Raw genomic sequence first — 15,012 nt, forward strand, 5'->3', positions numbered from 1 at the left:
CAGAAATTGTATAAAGGTTAATGGAACTATGAAATCTTCTCACTCGCATTTGATGGCTAGAATTAAGGGGTGTTTTTTCCTGAGTTGCATGTCACACTGGCAGAGAGACAGGAAGGAGGGGGGGGTCAAGGCCTAAGCCTCTTCCTGGGCAAATGGGGGCCTGTGGATGGGACTGCAGGGAAGACTCCAACTTTGCTTTGATAAATTAGAGAAAGGAGGAGGCTTCATAACTTGGGCAGTTTGCATCAGTAGTATATTCAAAAGTCAGCCTTAATTTTCCTCATCCTATGAGGTCTTCATGCCCACAGTGGAGTGTTGCTGAGCCAAGACTATGCTTCTAAAACAAATTGGGGTCATTCACAGAAGCATATCCTGGCCTTGAGTGCATATTGCCAGGATTATCTCACTTGTTTGTAATCTCATCAGGGCAATTAATCAGTATTGTGCGGTAAAATTCTTAAGAAGAATTTGTAGCCTCTAGGCATAGAACCCCCTTAAGCCCAGAACACAAAGAGGATTTGTCCAAATCAACAAGAATAAAATACTGGTGTAAGAGTTCTGTCATGTGTCTGGACCCAACATAAGATGAGCCAAGCTGGGTCAGGTCACAGTGTGTCTGCTTAACTCAACATCTTGCCTCTGAACATACATAGATTGAGGAAGAAGAGAGTAGGACTGACTGGGCAGTCTCATGGTTGAAGCATATAACAAATGAGGTCTCCCCAAGGATATTACCGGTACATTGGGGGAGAGGCTTTTTTAGCTTGTTCAGAAATGTTCTTGAGGCAGAGGTGGGCAGCCAGGTTTTCAGATGACAACAAATTATATAGGCTGGCAGATGCTCAAAGTGATTGGGAATGAGCTCCAAAAGAGCCCAAACTTGTTGAATGATCATTACAGTGGAAAATGTATTTTGGTCTATTGAAGTAAGACTGATGCATGTTGGGGCAAAAAATCCTAACTTCACACAGGTGGGAACTAAACTCACGGTGAACTAGTCAGGAAGCGATTGTGGTGCTGTGGCAGAAAGCTCTGTGAAACAATTGGTCCTAGTGTGCAGCAGCCATGAAAAGAAGGAGGAGGAGGAGTTTGGATTTGATATTCCGCTTTATCACTACCCAAAGGTATCTGAAGACGTGTGCATGCACACGAAAGCTCATACCAAGAACAAACTTAGTTGGTCTCTAAGGTGCTACTGGAAGGATTTTTTTTTTTTAATTTTGTTTTGACTATGGCAGACCAACACGGCTACCTACCTGTAACTGGAGTCTCAAGGCGTTTAACATTCTCCTTTCCCTTCCTCCCCCACAACAAACACTCTGTGGGGCTGAGAGACTTCAAAGAAGTGTGACTAGCCCAAGGGCACCCAGCAGCTGCATGTGGAGGAGCGGAGATGCGAACCCGGTTCATCAGATTACGAGTCTACCGCTCTTAACCACTACACCACACTGGCTCTCCATGGAAGGGTGACTTCCATGTTAGGAATCATTAAGAAAGGATCAGAAATTAAAATGCCAACATCTTAATGCCTTTATACAAATTGATAGTGTGGCCACACCTGTATGCTCTTACAGCTGCCACAACTTGTAAAGCTGGAAAAGGTGCAGTAAGGGACAACCAAGATGATGGGGAGGATGGAGCAGACTTGCCTGTAAGGAAAGATTGCACAGTTTGAGACTAATTAATTGGGGGGGGGGGGATTGAGGAAGTGGGAGAACTGATGAGAGGCTTATGGAATTGTGGACGGTGTGGAGAAAAGTGAAAAGAGAGAAGTTGCTCTGTCTCTGTCATGAGGATAAAACCCATTGAGGCCATCCAGGGAAACTAATTGTTGGGATGTTCAGGGCAGGCAAAAGGACATGCTACTTATCACAGCACATGCTTAAACTATGGGATTTGCTCCAACAAGATGTAGCAATGCCCTTCCCCCACCCCTTGGGTAGCTCTAGAAGAGGATTGAAGCAATTCATGGAGGAGAACAAGGCTCTCTGTGGCTGCTAGTCATGCTCGTTCAGGGACCACACTGCTTTGGACTTCCCTGGGGCATTGTGGGGTGTGATACTTTCAATCTGAGCCAGCAGTGATTTTTCAAAAGTATACAACAGATCCATGAAGGATAAAGCAATTGAAAGAACTGTTGACTGTGTCAGAAGGATAGTCTTCTCGTATCTTAGGTACGCCAAGTTCCGAAAGCCCTTTTGGATCAGGCCAAAGGCCCACGTGGTCCAGCGTCCTGTCCTCACAGTGACCAACAGATTTATGAGTTCTGCCCTTTCTGTTGCTGCTGAAGAACAACATTTGAGATGGAAGGAGCAGAACAGAGGCTGTTTCTCTCCCTCCCACAAGCAGTTTCATGATCTTCCTTGCTCTTCCAGTGTCTGCTTTCTCTCCCCTCCCCGATATCTCAGATTGTGTCTTGCATGGGGACTCTGAAGTCACAGAGTTTACAAATAGGGAGCTTGAGGACCAGAGCCCCAGAAGCAAAGCACAGGAAGAACCTGCCTCCACTGCCCCCAGCTTTGCCCCCTGAGTGCCATGACCCAACCCCTGCCTTGCTAGCCCTCCCTTCATAGGAAGCCTGAGCCCCAGGGTAAAGTCTCCGTAGGAGGTTGGCAGCCAACACACTTCTACTCTGAGTAGGCCTATGAATGAGTAATGAATGAGGCCACTCAGAGTAAAACCTTGTTGGATGCCTTCCAGAAAGTTTCCTTTTGTGTCCTGGCTTCCCTGTGCAAGTGGGGTCACTTCCCCCAAGAGGAAAGGGAGCCTGTGATTTAGAGAGGATTTGGTTTGGGATTTAAATGGCAAAGTTGGTTATTCTGCCTTTTTAAGATTGGGAGCTTTATTTGCTAGAAGGACAAAAGAGAGGAAGTTTCTCCCCTCTGAATCACTAAGCCGCTTTTTTCCTGGAGTGGGGGGACTGTTCTGCACTTTTCCTCCCGGTCACATTGGGCCTGCTCTGTAACAGTAGCCCCACTTAAGTTGTGCGGTCCTTTTAGAAGTTATTTTAAACCCTTGGGAGTGTGTGCAGATACTGTGACCTTGGATAAAGGCAGCAGCAGCAGCAGCCCCCTTTGAGCCAGGCTGTTTCAGACATCTGGGAAGATCTCTGTCCACCCCCACTCGTTTATTTCAATGATTTTATTTAAAGGCAAAAGCTTGGTGGTTTGAACGGCTGGCTGATCCTTTGGCCCCAGTTTGGCTTTGCTCTGCTTCTTGGAGATGGACTGAAGAAGGAAGAGGAACCCTCTCCTGGGTTAGTTGCTGAGATGGCAACGGAGCAGCTGAAGCGGGAACATCCATGCGTGTGGTGGGGGGCTGGAGGAGGCTGAAGCACAGGAGCTTAAAAATGTCTGTTCCAAATACAGTTGACGAGAGAACACTGTACTATAAGTGTTTCTACGCGAATGCTAGCAGCCTCTGAGCCAAGTCGGTGGAATGGAGAGAACCAGGGGGACACTGTTCTGTCTGACTATAAACTCCATAGGAGAGACTGGAAGTGGCCCCACTCTCTGCGTCAGCAAGGGCGTTGAGTCCAACAAGCTAGAAATTCCCAAAGGGTCAGACACCCCCACTAATCCCCAAGAGTAATTTAGGACTGGCAATGTGCTATCATGCCCCTGACCCAAATGCTCAGGAGGGGAGGGGTTTTGGAGCTTAAAAACAAGGAGGCACCCAAAGACAGAAGTGCTATATGGTAGTGGATGACCCCAGTTATCCCCTCCTAGGCAGGTCCCATAGAATCATAGAATTGTGAAGTTGCAACGGGTCCTCGGGGTCATCTAGTCCAACCCCCTGCAATGCAAGAATCTCAACTAAGTCATACATGACAGATTTTGATTCATAGTCTTTTTCACAGTTTGTTTATATTCAGCATGAGACACTATTGTCCTAGACATGGGGGGGGGGGGAGAAAGGGGAGGAGGGAGAGGGTTAGGGGGGATAATGTTTTTTTCATTCAGTTGCATAGTGTTTGTGCAGGGTTTTTGTGTCAACGTCTCATGGGTAGGCCCTTTATCATATATAATTAATTGTTTTTGTTTGCATTGTGAGAGATAGAGGGGTCCAGAGCTTGGTTAGTTGCGTTCAGTTGATTACAGTGTGGCTTATCGGGGGGGGGCGGTAGGTTGTGGGGTCAGGTTAACCATATTGATTTGTGTGTTGTTGTGGGTGATGCCTTGTTGTGCTGTGTATGTGATGAAGGGGAACTCATTTGCTTGTTCCTGTGCAAGCTGTAAGTTTGTTGGATAATTTTTCTAATTGGGCGGTTTCACGTATATTTTGGTACCAGTGGTCCGTGTTCACCCCTAATAGGTTCTTCCAGTGTCTAGTTACAATATTTCTAGCTGCTGAGAGCAAGTGACATGAGTTCCTTGTCACATGCATGTGTGTTGTTGACCTGGAATATGTTTAATAGGGCTAGTTCTAGAGTTGCTTCTATTACCTGTTTCGTTATTTTGGCGATTTCCTGCGGCAGTGATATCCAAAAGGATTGAACTTTGGGGCATTCCCACCACATGTGGAGGTATGTAGATGCAGCCTCTCCAGCATTTGGATGAGGTTCCTGGGTGTATCAGCACCAGCTTACTTGGTGTTAGGTACCATCTATAGATGAGTTTCAGAGTGACAGTCTACCGCCTTCTGAGGGAGTCTGTTCCACTGTCAAGCAACCCTTACTGTCAGAAAGTTCTTCCTGATGTTTAGTCAGAATCTCATTTCTTGTAACTTGAAACCATTGGTCCTAGCCTCTAGAGCAGGAGGAAACTAGCTTGTTCCATCTATAGATACCTGAAAATGACTGTCCCAGCACTGCGAGGATACCGGTAGCAGGGGAATCTCCAGCGGGAACGACAGGCAGGAAGGTAGCCCAGAAGAGAGGGGGCTGGGGGATGCTCCAGAGACCCAACACCCACTCAGTGGGCACAGACAAGAGGGAGCAACGACAGTTCCGTCGCCCCAATAACGTAGGGGTGTCAAACGTAAGGAAGGTAGGAGGAGAGTGGGGGTGCCCAAGTTCTTAAGTTGGGGGCGCTCCCGAAAAGCACCACTTCTGGGATCTGAAAGTGACTTTTGAGATCTGCACTGTACATATCTGCTCAATAAAACCTGTAAATATACGGGACCTCTTCACTTACGAGGAACCACAGCAGAACCCTTACAATGACTGTCACATCTCATCTTAGTGTCCTCTTTTCCATTCTAAACATACCCAGCTCCCTCAACCATTCCTCACAAGCTTGGTTTCCTTTATCATTTTGTTCACCTTGCTCTGTACATGTTCCAGCTGGTCAGTTCTGCCCAGAACTGGACACAGGATTTCAGGTGTGGTCTGACCAAGGCAGAATAGAGTGGGATTATGAATTCCCTTTATTGGGACACTATACTTTTGTTAATGCAGCTTAGAATAGCATTAACTTTTTTTGCTGCGCCACACTGTTGACTTATGTTCCACTTGTGGTTCACCAAGACGCCTAGATCCTTTTCACATATTCTGCTAGTGAGCCAGGTTTCCCCCATCTTATATTTGTGCATCTGGTTCTTCCTGCCTAAGTGCAGCACCATACATATGTCCCTATTGAAATTCATTTTGTCAGTTTGGGCCCATTCTCCAATCTGTTAAGGTCACATTGAATCCCGATTCTGACTTCAGGGGCATTGGCTTCCCCAATGATGAGTTGATAAGTATCTCCTCAGTTCCTTTGTCCAAGTCATTTATTAAACACTGAACAACAACAGGCCCAGTACATGTGTGTTCCGGTCACAACAAGTAGGTAAAATTTCTAGATATATTGAATGCCCTAGAATAGCTGGCAGTGGAACAGACCAGCAGGTCACTTCCCTGGACTTAATCCAAATGGATCCTTTAAAATTATTCCAAGGTGCTCAAGTGTCCTCTGATAAAACATAAAATTCTGCCCACGTGAGGAAATAAGGTTGCCAGGAGAGCATGATGAAGGCTACTTTCCATTGTAATGTCTGTGAAGAAATGCAGATGACGTAAAAGCTGTGTTTGGGGAGGGCAACAGATTCTTGCAGGAAATGAACCTGACTGCAAACACAAGAATGTGCCATTTCTGTGCCACTTCACCACCCAGGAACTCCAAGCAAGCATTGAGGGGTATGGGAAGATCCTTGGGGAATGCTGATGGGGGAAAAGATCGCTCCGTCTGCTGCACCATTTAATGCAGTTGTACACCTTGCCTTTGGATAATGCAAACAAGGCTGCTTCAGAGCATGAGGAAGAGGCAAGCAAAGTCCGGCAAGCGCTTGATGTCTCTTCTTAAAGGGAAGAAGCCGCAGTATGGTTCTGCTTTAAAAAGAGGCAGCTGTAGGAAAGGAGAGATGGTTAGGGACCATCCCAAGAATGAAATAAGAATGAGAGTGCACCCAATTAAATGAACACTCTGCTTGCACTGCACCTAACCAGTGCCTAGAATTCATGGCCACAAGCTTTGGTTCAGCAGGTCTAGAGAAATGAGTGAGATATTGCTCTTTCTGTGGCTATTAGCAAACCACGTTGAGACATCTCCCCTTTTGCCTTGGCCATTTGCCTGCTGGGAGGAATGGGGATGTTCCCTGTGAAGGGATATCTGCTTTGGCAGCATTTCATTTTGTAGCATTTTGCTTCAGCTGCTTTGTCCTAGAACAGTCCCATGTACAGACACCCACAAAGACACATGCATTTTTCAGTATTAATGCTGTTCATCTCCCTTCAGCCTCAGGGGCATTGGGACTTTGCAAATATGTCCCAACAGGTGACACACGACTTCTGGGCTTTCTCTTGGTCACAGCATTGGTAGGAGCAGGTTGAGAGGCCTGCCTGGAGTTGTGCTTCAGCAATATCTTTAGGACCATTCTATGGGAACCTGAGGATGTGTTGATGGGTGGGGTGCCAGCGGCACGGATGTTGGTGACCTCACAATGGAAAGCAAATGAGATGAACCTGTTCATCAGCTTCATGGTGTTCTTTTCCTTCCTCCTCCTCTTCTAGATGCATCCATTGGGACTCTGCAATAGCAATGATGAAGAGGATTTATACGAATATGGCTGGGTTGGAGTGGTGAAGCTGGAGCAGCCGGAGGTGGAACCCAAGCCCTGCCTGACAGTCTTGGGCAAGGTAAGGAGACCCTCCCTGATGGTGTAGAGGGCCATGCCCTTGCCCCATGCCACACCATGCTGCCAGGAAACTTGTTTGGTGGGCCTCTCCATGGTGCTGGTTGACTCCCAGGTAGATGTGAGCTTGGTAGAGCAGTGTTTTTCAACCTTTTTTGGGCAAAGGCACACTTGTTTCATGAAAAAAATCACGAGGCACACCACCATTAGAAAATGTTAAAAAAAAATAACTCTGTGCCTATATTGACTATATATAAAGTAATTATATTGAATAGGAATCAAATAAACACAAAGAAAGTATTTTATAATTACTTTATTATGAAATAGTAAGTAAACAGAAATATGAAAAATTATAAAATACTTTATTCAGTGCGCAACCAGGGCCTGTTTGGCTGAACACAAAGCTGATATTCTGGCTGGAATTTTTCCCACGGCACACCAGGCAACATCTCGCGGCACACTAGTGTGCCGCGGAACAGTGGTTGAAAAACACTGTGGTAGAGTACACACATGATCCTGGCGGGGGTTGGTGTTGTTGCTACCAGAAGCTTACTCCTTGATCCCCCTTCTCCAAAACGTGCTTCCAGGCTGCCGTGATCTCTTGGTGTGCTGCTGGATCTCCATCACAGGGGGACTTGATCCTGCACCAGTTGCTGCAAAGCCAAGTGGACAATAGGAGATTCGGTGTGCATTGCACAGTCCAAATGGGCAATGAAGGAATGTTCACTCAGAAGGTGCAGATTCAGGGCTTTATGCTGGAATGTTTAGGGCTGCCACGTTGTAATCTGTTTCCGTTCCTTCCCAAGAACATCCTTTCCTTCAGACACAGAGTGAACCCTCACTCCCACCAGATGCTGGGTGTCTGTCTAAGGCCAGGTCTGTTGTAAGGCACTAAACGCTGCAGCCCACTGCTGCTCTTAATAATGTTGATCTCCCTCCTGGGCCCCCCCTTCGCCTCCCCATTGGCAGCGTAGAGCTCCTTCTGCCTTGGTCAGGCAGAGGCACCTGAGAGTCTCGCTCCACTGGAGAATGACCCTAGTCCATGAATGACTCTTCCTTGCCAGAGAGGCTGTTCAGCTTTCCGTTTCCATCTCCTGACGTTGCTCTTGCCAAACTTAGAAGCTGGCATATTTCCAACTCTAAACCTGTGTTTTGTGGCAAAGGTCAAGCTGGATGCAGTCCAAGGTGGCCCCTTTTGGGAAGACAACCACAGGCGTCGCTGCAAGGGAGCCATCGCCCCCCCCCCCAGTGTCAGCTGTGGCTGCAAATGGCTGCTGGCAGACCAGAGCTGTGGTGGTCAGTGAGGCTGAGGTCAGGACAGCCCTTGGAGCAGCACCAGGCAGAGAACAGCCCTGGGATGGGGCAGGGCAGGGAGCGGCAGTCTTGACTCTTGCCAGAGGGCCATTGGCAGGGCTGAGGCATACCTTTAAAAAAGAAAAGAAAAAAAAAAGAATGCCTGTGAGGTTCCTACCCACCTGGAAAAGTGTGAGAGGTTGATACTGGCTTTTCTTTCTTTCTTTCTTTCTTTCTTTCTTTCTTTCTTTCTTTCTTTCTTTCTTTCTTTCTTTCTAATTTTTTTTAAAATTCATTTTCCTCAAATCAAAAAAGGATTACACCATACTTACATTAACAAAATTGCTAAACATCATCACAACTTATAACACAAATAAAAATTTAAAACTCCTAACTTCCTCACATGTTTACATGACTTCCTCAAATCCCTCTTTATTGAATTTCATTATAATGCATCTTTAGCAGTTTTCCAAATTTATTATTAAACTTTAAAAATCCTAAAAATTAACCTTCTTTTTAACATCTTCTATCTTTATTACCCCAATTTTTCAATTTTCATCTTAAACCTAAGCCACTGCTTACTTCCAGAATCTTTCCAATTTTCAAATATTACACTATTTTTAAAATATGCTTTAAATTTACTCCAATCTTCCTCCACTGCCTCCTCCTTCTGTTCCCGGACCCGTCCAGTCATCTCTGCCAGTTCCATATAGTCAACATCTTCATTTGCCATTCTTCTATCGTCGGAATATCCTGTGTTTTCCAATTTTTGGCAAGCAGTAGTCTCGCAGCTGTCGTAGCATACAAAAAGAATCTTCTATCTTTCTGGGCAGTTCTTCACCAAGTATTCCAAATAAAAAGGCTTCTGGTTTTTAATAAATGTATTTTTAAATACTTCTTTCAATTCATTTATATCTTTTCCCAGAAGTCTTTTAACTTGGACAAGTCCACCACATATGGTAAAACGTTCCTTCTTTCTCTTTACATTTCCAACATTTATTATCATATGAATGATACATTTTAGCTAATTTTACAGGTGTTAAGTACCATCTATACATTTCATCATATTTTCTTTCAACACATAACATGCGGCAAACGTGACACCCTCCTTCCACAGCCTTTCCCAATCCTCTAACATTATGTTGTGCCCTATATCTTTTGCCCAATCAATCATCACTGTTTCACCATTTCATCTTTCGTGTGCCACTCCAGCAACAAATTATACATCTTAGATAAATTTTGCTATTTGTATCCAACACTCCGTTTTTTAGCTTGGATTTTCAGTAGTGAAACCATTTTTCCTATTTTGCTTAAACATTTCATTTATCTGATGATATTGCAACCAGTCATTCAGTCTTTCAATTGGTCATAGGATTTTAACCTAAATCCATCTTCTTTCTCCTCCAGTACAGCCACATATTTTAACCATTTAGTCTCCATATTCAACTTTTCTTAGCTTTAGCCTCCAGAGGTGATAGCCACCTGGTGTTTTCTTTCTAAGAGATCTTATATCTTATCCACACATTATACAAATATTTTCTGATTAGATGGTTCTTAAAACCTTTATGAACTGTTATCTTGTCATACCATAAATATGCATGCTATCCATATACGTTATCAAAGCCTTCCAAATCTAATATGTGTTCTCTAACATAATCCAATCCTTTATCCAACAAATGCAGCAGCTTCAAAATATAACTTTAAAGATACTGGTTTTTCTTAGCCTGTGCAATGGGCAGGTGAGCCAGAAGGGCTTGAGTGTGGTCCTACTGGGTATCTTCACTTAACCCAGGTGGGGGCAGATGTTCTTCCAAGCAGGTTCCCCTGAAGAATGTGGGCTATGGGCACCCTCACCCAGCAGCTCTCCAGGGAGCAAGGGCCGCCAGGGAATACCTCATGAGGTCAGTGATTCCTCACCCTCCACTGTTCATACATACATACATACATACACTTTTGGGCAGACTGGTGTCCACTGATGGAAGAAGCTTCGTTACTTTCTGACTTCTAAAGTGGAGGACTTACCTCCCCAGCAGTGAAGAGTACTGGGTGGATACCTGTGCTGCATCAGACTGATGTTTCTTTTGGGGAAAGTACCATTCCTTGTGAGGCTGCCATGCCCAGTGGGGGTAATGACACCGAGGGAGCATGCAGGAGCATCCTGGCTTCCAGTTGCTTTAGGGCACTGCTCCTTTCCAGAGTGAGGAATAGGATTCCCCTAGGGCAGGACTGAGGAACCTGTGGGGGCCCTCCAGATGCTGCTGGACTACAGCTCCCATCAGCCCTGACAATTGGCCATGGGGGTTGTTGGGAGTTGTAGTTCAGCAGCAATGAGGAGGCCAAGAGGGCATCCCTGCTCATGATTCCTGTGATAAAGACAGGTGTCTGACAGTGGCTGGATGTGAGAGAGGGCTTAGTGAGGTCAGAAGAAGCTGTTAGGACAACTGTGATGTGGCATTATCCATCTCATTGCTTTATTTCTGGGATGGGTGCAGAGGAGGGCAACCAAGATGAAGCCTTATGAGGAACGGTTGAAGAAGTATGGGTATGTTTGAGCCTGGAAAAGAGGAGACTGAGAGGAGATATGCTAGCTATCTTCAGAGATCTCAAGGGCTGTCACCAGGCATTTGTCATGGATGCTTTAGTTGAGATTCCTGTACTTCAGGGGGGTTAGGCTAGATGACCCTTGGGGTGCCTTCCAGCTGTACAATTCTATGATTCTACCATTTTGTGTTTGCGCTCGGGTGCTACCTTGAGCCTGAAGCATTGTGCAAGAACGGCAGTGGTGCTACTGCTACTTTTCTACAGGGAAGAGAAGATCCTATCCTGTCCGCCCCCCATGCTCTGACTCCTTTGTTGATCTGGGTATTAACCCCCAACTCTTCATTTCCAAGTAGGAGCAGCAAGAGAAGCACCCTCCCCTTTCTTTCGGGCACCTGTACCCTGCCCTTCTCTCTAAGGACTTGGCTCTGTTGGTGTTTGTGGCAGGTGGGGGTGTTTGGAAGGCATGCCATGGAAGACTTTGCAGAGGGTGTTGCTCCTTGACTGATCAGGCATCTCGAGGGCTGTTCTTGACTGATCCGATGATCTTCTGAATAGAATGGGTCAGGCCAGGGGCAGAGGGGGAGAAGAGCGGAAGAAGCCCTGCCTCATCTGGACAAGATTTTCCTTCCGAAGGCCAGCTTGTTTCTGCTAGGCTATTCCTGTCCCCTTGTCCCCCTCTCCTTCGGAGGTGGGCTGGAGGAGGTTGCTTTGAGCCATGGTGGCACACAGGCTGCTGTTTCTGCTGCTGCTGCTGCTGCTGCTGCTGCTGCTACTGGCTTGGGTTCCCAGGCTGGAACCCACTGAGCCCGTTTCCATGGCCACCGCGAAAAGTGCCTGATGCCGGCTGCTTCAAAGAGACACCCCACCCCTGCCACCAGGCCTTCGTGTTGTGGGGAAGAGGAGCAGAGGCTGCCTCTCTGGAGTGTCAACACCAGGTTGCTCCATATCAGCCCTTCCTTTTCTGGAGATTTTGGCGAAAGGACTGGGAGGCTGGCCAAAACCTCTCCATCGAGGGGGCGGCTTTGAGGATCTGTAGCTGAAGAAATTCTTCCCAGATTTTGGGAGTCAGAAATACCTGAACTTGCCTGTGGAGAGATGCTTCTCTGTGTTAGGGTGGGGTGGGATTTGCCTCATTTTGGCTTTCTAACAAGATTTGCAACTTTCACTCAAGTTGGGCTTCTTGGAAGTGAGCAATATGGCCAATGTTTAAAAAGGAATCTGGGGTGGGGAGTGGGGGAAACATGTGAGTTGTTGGGCTAGCATCTCTTCTGGGCAATAAATAAGTGGAAAGCATGATCAAGGAGAGAATTCGTAGTGTTATGAATAAGCATATGATAGCAAGGCGGTCCATGGCCTCTAGTCACAATGGCTGTGTTCTACCTCCACTGTGAGGTGGTTGCAGGCCTCTTGAATACTCGCTGGGAATCACAGGGTGGTGGTGGTCGTTGGCCTTTTATTGGGGCATCTTGTTGGCCAGGTTGAGAGAGGACGCTGCACTAAATGAGCTTTCTTGGGCCTGATCTGCTGCCAGGCTCTTAGGTTCTTTAAGAGGGTTTGCAAGCTGCTGGATAGGGGTGTAGATACTGGGTACTCCCCCCTTGTCTTCCCCTGCCCCCCATGTATTTTGCCTTTCCACATGGGGGGGATGATAAGTGGCTTTGTTATCCACCTCGCTTCTCCTATGTACACATAGAACACACAGGGCTTTCAAAGCCTCCCCATGTGTCTCCTTTGCTTCCCTTATGTTGGAGGTGGAAATGGGGGGAAAAAAGGGTGGAAATAGGGGCAGCTTCAAAGAGCAGTCCTGGGAGGGAGAAGTGGCCCCCCACCCTTTGAGCAAGGGGTGCACTCCTGCCGGTCGATAGACAGTGGGAAGCATGCCTTGCTCCCTTTAAAGTCCCGCCTCCAACCCACAATGTCATGTATGACTTCATGTGTAGGGTGGGTGGGAATTAACCCCCAAACGGCCTCATGGGCCAAGTGGGGAGGCCTAGTGGGCCAAATTTAGCCAGTGGGCCAGAGGTTCCCCACCCCTGAAATGAACCATAACATCTGGTTCCACATGGTCTACTTGGGAGGTTTCAGTCAAAGTGAGCAGAGTGGCCAAGGGCTGGTGTTCTTGGATTCCAGAGCAGAGCTGAGGTGGAATTCCAAACTAAACACGAGCTACCTGTAAAGTAAAAAAGGAAACCCCTCCCCTCCCTCCTGGTTCCTCCTTTGCAAGCTAAATAAATAGAAAGACCCAGCATTGGGAAAGCAATGGCTATGGGTCTCTTGCTCCCCTCTTGCCATAATGTCAGGCATGGAGGAATATTAGGAGTTGCATGGGGCTTCTGGACAAGCTGCTCTGTTTGGGGTGGTGGCTGGGAATTGACTTCAAACTCTCCTCCCAAAAATGCTCTCCATGTGGGCCCTACAATAAGACTGGTGCCAAAGCCTGCTCCCCGCCCTGAGACTATGGCATTGGCCTGCTTGTCTGCAAGGGACTAATGAGCCTGACTGCCTGTTTATTGGCATCGGTTAACCGATTGCAAGTTAGCGCTCCTGTTGCAAGCCATGGCCACAACCGCCAGCACCGCAGTGGCCGTGGTGAGGGGGCTGGGCGCCCATGCTGGAGAGCGTGCAGGAGAAAATGGGTCTGGCTTTCCCAGTCAAGCTTTTTATCTCACTATTCCTGCAACACAAGGCCAGGGGGAACAACCCGCAGAAACATTCGCTTGGAGCAGGCTTCCCAAAAGGAGCCGACCTGCTGGGAGACATTCTCCAAGCAACGCTTTCCATCTCAGCTGCTCTGCTGTGAAACGGCTTTGGCGAACGAGACCCCTAATCAGAGGTGAAAGGGTTTTTGTTTTTCTGTAATCCTTGTCCCAAGGCTTCTGCAATGCAACTCTGTTCCTCTGATTGTGTGGAGAGAAGTTTCCAGTTTTGTAATAACTCTTCCTTTTGAAATGAAGCAACATGTGAGTTTGGGACGCGGAGTGGCATGGCCTCCGCAAGAGCCATCCAGGGAGCAGGAGCCAGGCTGGGCATGTAGCAGCTTTCCCGGGCGATAGGGAAGGGAAGATGTTTCTCAGGGACCAAAGCAGCTGCTGGAATGGGGGGAGGAAAGGGGCTGTGCTGCCTATGGTGTGTTGCTGCGGGGGGAGGCAGCGATTGAGAGAAGGAGGCTTCCCCTGGCTAACAGAATGATAAGGCATGCACCATTCCTTAGCATGAAGGAATCTCTTTGGCAAGCAAGCAAGCAAGCAAATAAATAATTTATACCCCGCCCTTCTGGCTTGGTTTCTCCAGCCACTCTGAGTGGCTTCCAACAAAATATAAAAAATACAATAAAACATCAAACATTAAAAACTTGCCTAAACAGTGGTGTCTTCAGATGTCTTCTAAAAGTCAGATAGTTGTTTATTTCTTTGACATCTGATGGGAGGGCGTTCCACAGGGCAGGTGCCAGTACAGAGAAGGCCCTCTGCCTGGTTCCCTGTAGTTTTGCTTCTCACAGGGAGGGAACCGCCAGAAGCCCCTCGGAGCTGGACCTCCGTGTCTGGGCTGAGTGATGGGGGTGGAGACGCTTCTTCAGGTATACTGGGCCAAGGCCATTTAGGGCTTTAAAGATCAGCACCAACACTTTGAATTGTGCTTGGAAACGTACTGGGAGCCAATGTAGGTCTTTCAGGACCGGTGTTCTATGGTCTTGGCAGTCACTCCCAGTCACCAGTCTAGCTGCCGCATTCTGGATTAGTAAAGCGCATTGCAGTAGTCCAAGCAGGAGATAACTAGAGCATGCTCCACTCTGGCGAGACCTTTCTCTGGCCTGTAGCTCCACAGTCGGCCCGAGAGAATGTCCTCCTCTTGCCAGTCAGGAGGATGTGGCCAAAGGAGGGCTTGTAAAGCTTGGATGAGAAAAGAAAAGTCCAGGTGGAGAGAAAATTACCGGTAGTCCATGTGGCCTCTTTTGAAAAGGGATCAGTATTTTAGTGAGTGACCTTGAGGAAGAGTAGGCAGGTAAGAGCACAGGAGGGGGAATATTGTGACTGAGGTAGGCAATGGTCTCATGGGGTAGAAGAA

At 47.2% G+C, this 15,012-nt stretch overlaps 1 protein-coding gene across 2 annotated transcripts in view; it reads left to right on the top strand.

Moving 5' to 3' along the window:
• The window catches only part of ZNRF3 (zinc and ring finger 3), a 71,605-nt gene that overhangs the window by 33,499 nt on the left and 23,094 nt on the right, over positions 1-15,012 (top strand). For both annotated transcript variants that reach the window (XM_033174209.1, XM_033174210.1), the window contains exon 2: positions 6,992-7,117. In XM_033174209.1, coding sequence (XP_033030100.1) covers positions 6,992-7,117 — 126 coding nt within the window. The remainder of the gene's footprint in view (positions 1-6,991; positions 7,118-15,012) is intronic.

Source organism: Lacerta agilis, chromosome 17 (assembly GCF_009819535.1).
Source record: "Lacerta agilis isolate rLacAgi1 chromosome 17, rLacAgi1.pri, whole genome shotgun sequence".
NCBI lineage: Eukaryota > Metazoa > Chordata > Lepidosauria > Squamata > Lacertidae > Lacerta > Lacerta agilis.